This window comes from Ostrea edulis, chromosome 2, assembly GCF_947568905.1.
Source record: "Ostrea edulis chromosome 2, xbOstEdul1.1, whole genome shotgun sequence".
Classification (NCBI taxonomy): Eukaryota; Metazoa; Mollusca; class Bivalvia; order Ostreida; family Ostreidae; genus Ostrea; species Ostrea edulis.
This window is the reverse complement of record NC_079165.1, coordinates 62,617,394-62,628,320: the sequence shown is the minus strand read 5'-3', so window position 1 is coordinate 62,628,320 and position 10,927 is coordinate 62,617,394. Positions and strand designations below refer to the sequence as shown.

General features: G+C 32.7%; 1 protein-coding gene across 1 annotated transcript in view; it reads right to left on the bottom strand.

The window, feature by feature from the left end:
* Nucleotides 1–10,927, bottom strand: part of LOC125680001 (uncharacterized) — an 88,656-nt gene that overhangs the window by 47,291 nt on the left and 30,438 nt on the right. Inside the window, exon 22 of the mRNA XM_056153421.1 lies at nt 3,778–3,841. Within this exon, the coding sequence (XP_056009396.1) occupies nt 3,778–3,841 (64 nt within the window). The remainder of the gene's footprint in view (nt 1–3,777; nt 3,842–10,927) is intronic.

The following is a 10,927-nucleotide window of genomic DNA, read 5'->3' as shown; positions in this document are numbered from 1 at the left end:
ATTTGGCTGCATGTGTATTCTATTTAGCGCCTTTGGCGGAACGCAGCTTCCGCTAAATCAAGTACATCGCTAAATGCCATCCGTAAATCTAGATGTTTAAAGTAATTCAGGAATGCGCTAAATCAAATCTACGCTAACTTGTTCAAAAAATGATTTCCGCCAAATATTGTACACGCCAAATATAATACGTTTACAGTATTATATATATATATATATATATATATATAGAGAGAGAGAGAGAGAGAGAGAGAGAGAGAGAGAAAGAGAGAGAGAGCTACGAATTGTTTTCAATATATGATTACAGAATTTTTACACATTTAGTTTTACAATAGTGTGGTGATTGTAACTTTTAGGAGTGTGGCATGTTTGGCTCCGATGGGTTAATCAGTCTGACAATTGTGAGGTTGCTTGTTCAGATCTTTGATGGATGAATCAGTCTGACAATGTTCTGATTTTTGATTGGTTACTTGATGTTGTATCCTAGGACAAGGCACTTCAGTCCACCTAGCTATATCAAACACTAGCTGGCTTTGTCAGGCAGTAAAAACCTACAATGGACTGGCATACCAGGTAAAGTCTGTGAACTCTCCTGGCATCAGTAATGAAGTACTGGTATTTAATAGCATGGCTAGCTAAGGATTTCACTTTAAAGGTTTTTTAAGTTATGTAACTTAGATATAGTGTATCAGTGACAATGTTACATACACTTCTTTTTTTCTCTTGGGACTGGAGTGGATAAAGGGGGTTATTTATAATTGATAAAAAAGTAGCACTACTCCCATTAAAGGCTATGAAATCTAAATAAATTTCCTGTTCTGAATATCTAAGCTAAATTCTAATGTTCACCAACAGTATAAAACAAGATGTGTTCTTAAAACTTCAATGCCCTCAAAAGCGCATACACTGATGAAAGGCTTCACATAATATAATAGGTGTACTAACATTAAAACATTAAAAAATATGATCAATTTGGACCCATATCCTAGAGTCAAAACCCTGGGTTGGGAAATTCGCCAATTTTTGTACCTCCTTTTCTGCTATTCCCAAGTATGCATTTAGATTTTTATACAGTATCAGCAAACTTACACATAAATATCATATACTAAGTCTGGCCCCATCCTGGGGTCAGAATCCCAACCCCAAGGATCATCAAATTTACAATTTTGTAAAGGACTACCTGTTCTTTCTAAATATCCATTTAGCTTCAATTTAGTATCAATCACACTAAAGAAGATGCGCTATTCAAGTGTTTTACACATAAACACTAAATTGCAAGTTTGGCCCTTAGGGTGGGGGTCATGAAATTTACAATTTTCGGTCTCCTTCACCTACAGATGCTACATGTACATGCCAAATTTGGTCAAGATTGGCCCAGTAGTTTCTGGGAAGAAGTTGTTAACGGACGACGCAAACCAATTGCAATAGGTCACCTGAGTTTACTCAGGTGACCTAAAAATTGTATTATTTTTGTAAAATTAATGTCACCCAGAATTTTGTAGGGAAAACTCAGTGGTTGTGCATTCATAGACCCATGTATAAATGCACCGTTGAAAGTGAGAAAATTAACTTCTAGAACCACAATGGCTCAATGAAATACTAGATATGGTTCAATATTTTTCAATACTTTCACTGTCTACTTTCAATATGATTAAATCTTTAAAGTCAGGTTGAGAAAATGTAAGACCAAAGTCTGTAAAATATTTCTGTGTAAAAATTAGTGCCTTTGAGCAACCCCAAAACAACGTATTATATCTATAACCAAGTAGAGATTAGCCATTATTAACAGAAGCAGTAAATCAAAAAAACATTTCAATGAATGTTTATTTCTTTGTATTTATTATTCTGCTACATATACCTTTTAAAATATTTGAAGTAATTTAAATATCCCTTTACTGAAGTGTATCATTTTGAAAATACTAAAATATGGCTCATTAAGCATTGTGATACACATTGCATCATAAGGTAGGGCATTGTTTTAACTTTTAGTTACAGAAATCTGAAAATTACATGTTGGTAAAAATAATGGCTATGTCAGTGGCAGACTATGTGAAAAACAAAATTTGATTAAAAAGAATTTTAATTTAAAAAAGCATAACATGAGATGCAAAAAAAAAAAAATCTTTTGAAAGTACATTTATATCTGGCACCAACACCATGGAGGATAATGTACACCAAGTTCAGTGATCCTCGCCTTATTAGGACTGTTTTATTCACGATTAGCCATGAAAGCACGACTTTGACCTTGAGAAATAGCAGGAATCTGCCTCTCTCCATGGAAAACATGTTCCGGGGTTATATTATCTTAGTCTTATTAGTGATCTTTTTATTCTCCCCACAAGGTGCTGACAGACGAACAGACACACAACAAACTGACACACAGAAACACTGCAGCATACATCCTGTCTATAATGATTGAATGTATGCATTAAGTTCGATTATCCTAGCCTTATTAATACACTTTATATTTTGTTTTGTGCTTACAAAAGTACTTATTTGAATTTTATTGTGTAATGACATTTGACCATGAAAAACAGTAGGTTTAATTCTTTCTCTAATCATTTGGAATATGTGCACCAAGTTTGATGATCCTAGCCTTATAGGTTCTGTTTCCATCTGGCCCACTTGATGCAGAGAGACCGAGAAATGCACTGTACCATGTATACCATAATACAACAGGCCTCTGACCACCATATCAAAACAAAAATAACAATCAACCAAACAACATGAATTAGTAAAAATATGACCAATATCCAGTGTAATGGACTTTTGTTATTTTGGACTGATTTTATGAGTTTGTATTTAAAATCAGATTGAAGAAAATGTGGTTTGAAAAATGATAATATTAAGTATTATTTGTCTATTTCATAAAAACACAAAATACTTGACATTTTAAAACATAAGTTCAATAAAAGAAAGCAAACACATTACATTCAGCATGGCCTTAACCTTTGTATGCAAACTTAAAGACTATATTTTTTTTTATTATGTTGATCTGCTTAATATGATGAAATAGCTTGGAGAATTAAACATCATAATAAGAAGGTTCTACTGTATTTTTTAAAATTCTGGAGCTGAACCATTGGACTTTGCTTAATTGTGACATCATTTTCAAGTAAAGCAGTTACGACTAATGTATCAAGCTAGGTGACTGATGACTTCAAAAATTTCATGAGTTACAAGAACAATTCAAAACATCAATGTAAAGAGAATGCAAAATGAGTGATTATTTTTTGAAAATTATGTAATATGAATTCCAAATGGTGGGCAGACAAATTTTCATAGTGCATGTTGTTCATTTGTCTACTCAACACATATGTACTGTACGTACCAGTGTGAATTTAAAAAAAGAATAAATCCTTCAATCCTTAATCAAATAGATGTTAGTAAGAAATTGTAAATCATAAGTGCTCTTCATCATGTATTGTTGATGCTTAACAAACTTTTTAAAAAATTTATGACAGAAAAACAAAATAAAAATCAAATTCGTTACAAGTGGAGAAAACAACTGATCAATACAACTAGGCAGAAAAGATGCAACTACAATCACAGAAGTCTGAAGTTTCTTCAATTAAATCAACATAAAAGTCCGGAAAAAAATTATCCAATCCAAAAAAAAATTATCCACTGTCTTCTATTAATTTGTTTTGCGGATTTTTGTTTTGATTTAATTGTTAAAACTTCAGACTCCTGTGCTATAACATAAACCAGACATATTTTGTAAATGTTTTCAAAAGCAAGTAGGTAGACACAGGATTTAAGACAGATTGTGGTACTCACCTCCACCCGTTCTGAAAAAGAGATATCCTGAAAGACTGTGCCATCCTGCCATTGTGACAGTTCTCTGGAGTCACATAGTGTTCAACCTGTTACAATAAAGCTCTGTCATCAACCCGTTCCAGTGGAAGATGGCTCAGATCCGCAGAGAAATCTCTCACCCGGTCCAGTGGAAGACAGCTCAGATCCGCAGAGAAATCTCTCACCCGGTCCAGTGACAGACGGCTCAGATCCGCAGAGAAATCTCTCACCCGTTCCAGTGGAAAACAGCTCAGATTCGCAGAGAAATCTCTCACCCGTTCCAGGGGAAGACAGCTCAGATCTGCACACTCTCCATACAATAACTTCCTCTCATAGCATAATTAAATCTGCACCTGTTAAATTACACGTTTACATGGAAATCAATAAAGGTTATTTATATCAAAATGTGCTATATAACTACATCCTGAAACAGTCAGTAAAGCAGAATATTTGTATTCTGTGTTTATTAATTCATAATAATCCCCATATGTACAATAGAAGCAATATATATGATAACACATTTTCTATCATTCAAAGCAGTCATATCTGTTTATAACCTTTATTCTTAAGTACATTCTCTAACATATAAACACCTTGAAGATACATGAGATATCACTAACAACTTTATAGTTTGACACTTAACAGATTTCATGACTATAGGTAATCTATTTTATATACACATCTCCATTTGATCACGAATGGATATACCTTTCTATATATCACAGGTATTGTGAATGGTAGCCTTTCTTCAGAGTGTAACAACCTGGAAATGGGGTATTTCAATTGTTTGTAATTTTATATTTTGCCTTTATGTCAAATTAGAAATAACATGAAAACTCAAAGACAAAAATAAAACAACAATATTGTTCATGATATTAATTCCGTATTGTGGTGCATATTAAAAAACTATCAGTTTCAACCGAGAAATGCAGCAATGCAGGTGTTGTTTTTAGCACAATTAAGCAAATTAAATATTTTTTCACTTTTCAAAGAGTTTATATTTAAAAAAAAAAAAAAAAAAGTCAAGGACATGGAACAATCAGCATACTTAATTACAAAGCTTTACCTATTTCCCTTTAATGCTGATATTGAATTTCCATAAAAATCAAGGACTTCCAACATCTGTCACCGAATCTCTGGTCCATTTGGGGGGAAAAACACTTCACAATTATCGTGCATGTGATCTGTTTTACAGAAATACACTGCTGTTTATATAGGGCATGAATTGCTGCACTTTTGGACAACAACATTGCACTGCATGCATAAATCATTTTGTTGTCCCCCTATTACTAGACTGTGCCCCATACCTGTTTATGATTCAGTGTATTGATCAGGAAGCTGTTTGTTCCTATACATATAGATCAGTTTGTACCTATGTTACTCAACTTTCAATTAATGATACAAACACACAACAAGTTCACTGAACTACCAGCATTTGAGAATAGGAGCAGAAGTGATGATCTATGGAGCAAGAAATAACATTTGAATTTGTAAGAATCTATTTCACAAATACATGAAGCATAAATTTTCTTTAACACTGAAATTATACTGTAATGAAAACTCTATCTGTTGTAAGCTTTTCACCAGAATGGGAGTTTTTGGCAATATACAGATGTACTAAGGATCTGTGCTTTCTCCGATTCAACTCATGCAAGTGTGGTCAATGTTGAGATAGATCAGCATGAATGATTTCATTTCAACTGAATGTTGAATTAAAGATAGTTCCTTCATGTAGCTATTTCAGAGGACAGAATATGGAGTTTGACAAACATTTCCAAATTTTAATCCCCCCCCCCCCAAAAAAAAAATTTACGCAAATGTTATTCCATTACTGAATCAGTGCATTTGATGCCAAATTATCAGAAGGAATCCAACAATGTTCATAATCAATAAACTAGATATTCTTAATTTTTAATCATAAAAACAGATATTGGAATGCAAACCTAAACTTGATCCTTAGAAAGTTTGCTAACCTGGTCCCCTCCAATTTTTTTTTTCTTTTCATTGCAATGAAAAGTTTGATAAGCATATTTTTAATATTACAGGAATCTTAAATTAAGATTATTAAAACCAAGTGCACCTAGCAATTTTGCTGATATCCCCCCTTCCAAATGCAACCCGTGGTTTCTAAATAAACCAATTATCAAAAAATGGTTCATTGCTTTCTTTAAATATTGAGTTTTTTATCTTCATGAAGATTTTGATACAATTTCTGACTACAAATGTATCTATTCTTACATCTAACAGTCTAACCAAGTTTTCTAATTAAGACATCCTTCATTTTCCCAACTTTTCAATCTTTTTTTATACTGAGGAAAGAGGAAGTCTCAGGCCATTTGAAAACCCCAATCCACCATTGTATTTGTATACTGTTGCAAATAAAAGATCTCACTGCATTTTATATAATATGTATTTTTCCTTATGTTATTCTAATCCTCAAAACCCATGCTCTATAGTCACAAATTTGATGTTTCTATTGAAAATTAAACTTTATCAGACAAACTAATTCCTGCATGTGATATACTGAAACACCATTCATATCCCCATTGTATCAAGGAAACTGAGCATTATTAAGAGGAAAGCGATAATGCCAAGGGGAGGTTATTATGTACATATCAAGATCAAACTCAGAAACAAAACAAGATTCATATATGCCTCATGGTTTCAGTTGATCATTAATGGCTCCTAAAAATTTGCTTCCTAATTCATATATGTCTATTTCATTAATTTAACATGTACTGCAGAGAGAGAGAGAGAGAGAGAGAGAGAGAGAGAGAGAGAGAGAGAGTTGTTTTTAGCAATTTATCTACCTATTCTTTTTCATCCTAGAAATTAAAGAATGTCCATTTAAATCATCCATTTCAAATTAGAAAATGAGAATTAATTCAGAGATAAGGAAGTCAACTGGACAAGGTTAAAACATCTACACTTTGTGACAAAGTAACCTAAGCCCTCAAGCATTGGTATAAATCATGAAATCTAAATAAAATGTTGGTTCATTTTCATCAGTCAATATGTAGGCCAGAATCTGTTAAAGCCTAGTTGTGTACAAAGAAAATATGTAGTCCTTTCATGAAAATTAAAGATATGTGCTGAAATTTAATCTAATTTTCTTTTTTATATAAATATCAACATGTAATTAGTTTTAAAGAATGATCATATTCTTAAGGTATTCCATGTATAATGAAAGGATAATGAACAATTTTGAAGGATTTAGATCAACATAAATATTTATTGTTAAATAATGATGAAAGTGAAGCAGATGAAATTCACATGACTGGTAAATGATTAGAAGCTGACCTTTTTGCACTTAAGACTTTTTGGAAGAGTTGTCTGCCCTTTGTAAAAATAAGAAAAATCTAATTTTCTAATGTGTGTGGTCAATGATTAATTTTATTTCATATTTTCATAAAAAGAAAGTGTATGTAACTTTCTACCATGAGATTATTATGAAAATATGATTTGCTTTTAAAATATTGTAATAAAACATGCTTTTCCCATATACTTCAATGTTAAATTCTAGGTTAAATAAATCAAGCAGTAAACAAAATTTTGAAAATTCCTATAATGGTAGATTATTTTTATTTGATGAACCCTTCAAAATGATATCATGATTACAAATATTCCACCATCCATTTATTAGATATGAAATATGGTCATTATACATGTACATTGAATACCTTAAAAGTAGTAAACACTAAAATAAAGTACCGGTTCATGTGCATGATATAGATTTAGACCAGTACCAATAGCATGCAAGTCCAATTTGACAAATGCGGCTACCAGCCAATGGTACATGTATACTTATATTTAAGTGGGGACTAAGGGGGTGTTCATATTTCAATGCCTTTGATGCTGAAGCAATTTACTGTGCTAATTTATGATAGTGTTAAAATGTGAAATTCTCTTATTATATTGTATCTGTATCATAAACTGATACCGTGGACTTCTGTCTTCAAATAAGCTTATTTACAGAACACGCTGGTCAAAGAATGATATTTTTGCTCCAAACATTGTGTATGATTGGTCAAGATGAGAAATGACTGTAGAGAATGTGGTGTAAACTATACATCAAGAAGCCTGTATACCTCCTCTAATCGATGTTATCTAGAGGAAAGCTGAAGTTCAGTTAAAGATTTCGAGGCAATCCTGCATCATGAATAGCACGTACTGCAAATTCATTTGTTTAACTTGATAGTGAACAGGTGTTGGTGGAAACGTGTGTTCAATACCTAATGAAGACAAAGCTTAACACTATAAAACAAAAAATCTTTCTAACTCCATTATCAGAATCCAAAGTATCTGTATCCATTCTAGTTTTTATCAAGAAACGATGGTCAAATATGTGCACCACATAACAGACTTGTATGTGTTGGACACTGAATCTATAAACCCTTCTGTAGATCCACTCTGACTCAGGGTCATGGAATGAACGGAGTCTGCACACTATGTGAGGATACTTCCATATCAACACTAACTGTATCGTTGTGGTTCTAGAGAGATCCCCTTTATAAAACCTTACACTCTTACAGTGGCCCTCAGCAGTACAGGACACACTTAAAACTATACACTAAAATGAAGAGACTTAAATATCAAATTGATGTGCATGTATATATAACATTGTTCTTAAGGTTATTTCTAAATTTGTTACCTAGTTAAAACTTTAAACCTGTATTGTGGCAACTTAACCTATAGGGTCATGGCTTTAAAAAAAACCTTCATCTACACTACATGAGGATGCTTGCATAGTTTCTTGAGAAGATATATATATATATATATTTTTTTACCTTATTTTTTCAAAAATGAAACTAATTCCTATTTTGCCTCCGCCCTTACTCCAGGATCATGGTGTGAACAAATTTGAATCTACTCTTCAAGAAGATGCTTATAAATTTGACACGTTTTACCCTTGTCTGACTCGCACACTTTCAGACAAAGACTGTTGAGAACACAATGATTTTGTTCATTTTATATTTCTATCTACACTTTGAACCCCTTTTGTACCCCGTCTCAGCCTTAAGTGCCATGATTTGAACAAACCTGAATCTTGTAGGTTACATAAGGATGTTTGCATAAGAAGAAGATAATCTATGCAAATGTTTGAATCCCTATTGTGGAGGTCATAGTTTAAACCAAATTTAATCTACACTAAATAAGGGAGCTTATTATATAATTATGGATTTTCTGGCCAAGTGGTTCTTGAAAATAAAACAACCCACCCTAAAACCCAATTATCTCCCATGGAAAGAAGCACGACCTATCATTTGAAAAAAACAAAACTCCCCTTACACCTACAGATACTTTGTGCCAAGTTTGGTTAATATTAGCAAAATGATTCTGTAGAAATTGAACATGTGAAAGGATTGAATATGACAAGCAAAAGAAAAGTTTGTTGGCTTTAATTGAGTGAATATTTTTTGTTTGTATATTTTTGAAATCCTTTTCAAGAATTTTTTTTATTTATGCATATAGAGATGTAACATAGGCTTTATATGAAGTTTCCACAATTATTTTTTTTACCAAGGCATGAATCTCAAGGATGTAGCAGCAAGGGTACTTTATCATGCTGGGGATTTCCATGACATGAGACCTCCATATCTGAAAGATCCATGACTTGAGATCAAGAATCAAACCCAGGACTACACAAGGGTACTTTATCATGCTGGGGATTTCCATGACATGGGACCTCCATATCTGAAAGATCCATGACTTGAGATCAAGAATCAAACCCAGGACTACACAGTTGCAAAGTGAACACCCTTATAACCACTGGACCACCAAAACCTTTGGGTGACCAAGTAACACTGTGCACCATCCCACTTCACAACACTTAAGCCACTGAAACTTATTATAAATTGTAATATGGGATGACAAAGCACACACACAAAGCACATATACATTAATTATGTTACCATGTCCTGTGAAAATTTATTATGACTTTGGAGATAAAATGTATGATGTTATTTTCTTATACTGATAAATACTGCATTTGCATTTCAGTCTATCTATTTTAAATTGCATACTCTTTTCTTCACGAGAAATATAAAACTATTACAAGCATGCAAATTGATCCTTCCGTTAATCACAATGACTGTTCTCCTTATGATGTAAAATTATATTGACAAATGGGGACCATGTGTCACCATTATGGATATAAACTTCCAAACTGCAGAATTGCAACATTTTCCCTGGAGGTACAAACTTTACACACATTTGTTTAACTCTGTGCTTTAAATCTTTTGAAAAGTAATATATTGCATGTTAGTCTGGGAATAGTTTGCACACCAGTCAAACTTTTGCGTTTCGAAATGTGGGGCTAATTACTGGTGCATTTAAACAGAATGGGCCATTAAACTTCCTTGTACTACACTGTTATCACTTTCAACAAGTACACCAACTTGTACCTCTGAAACTACAGACATAACAATGACCTCTCTTCATTCATCAACTGTTATATATATAAAAGCACTATTTGGTTGTGAGTACTCTATCATGGAGCTTAGTTAAAACACGTCTGTGTTCAAATCACGTTTCTACATGTACATATCATCCTTAATCTATCTTATCAGGATTTTGAGAATAATCATGCATTAAGAAGATATATGTGACTCTCACAACAAAACTAAGTAACAAGTCTCCTTTACTTGGAACAAAGTACATCAATAAATTTAAAGAATTAAGATAAAGTCCTTGGATATAAACAGATAAGATATGTCCATCCTTCCTCCAATGACCATACGATGTCAATATAAGGAAGCTGAAGTGTAAACAATATTCCACTGACTTTATAAACTCAGACTGCTACTCACCATTATGTCAAACATATTAAAACACACAGCTTAAATTCATTCTAATTCACTATACATAAAATCATTTTTTTCTTTTTTTTTCCCAAAATAATGTGAAACATTAAAAACAAAATTATTTATCCCCTTTCTCTCTCTCTCACATCATGATTTTAAAGACCTATTTAGCTGCAAGTAATTCAGTTCTTATTACTAATTTTGAGCAATACGATTTATTAAATTCAATTATGACAGAATCGAGATAACTATTCCCTCCATTTTCATTAAATCTGACATAGAATGACTCTTTTCCAGTTTTCTTGTCAGAAAACATCTGAGTGCAGAAA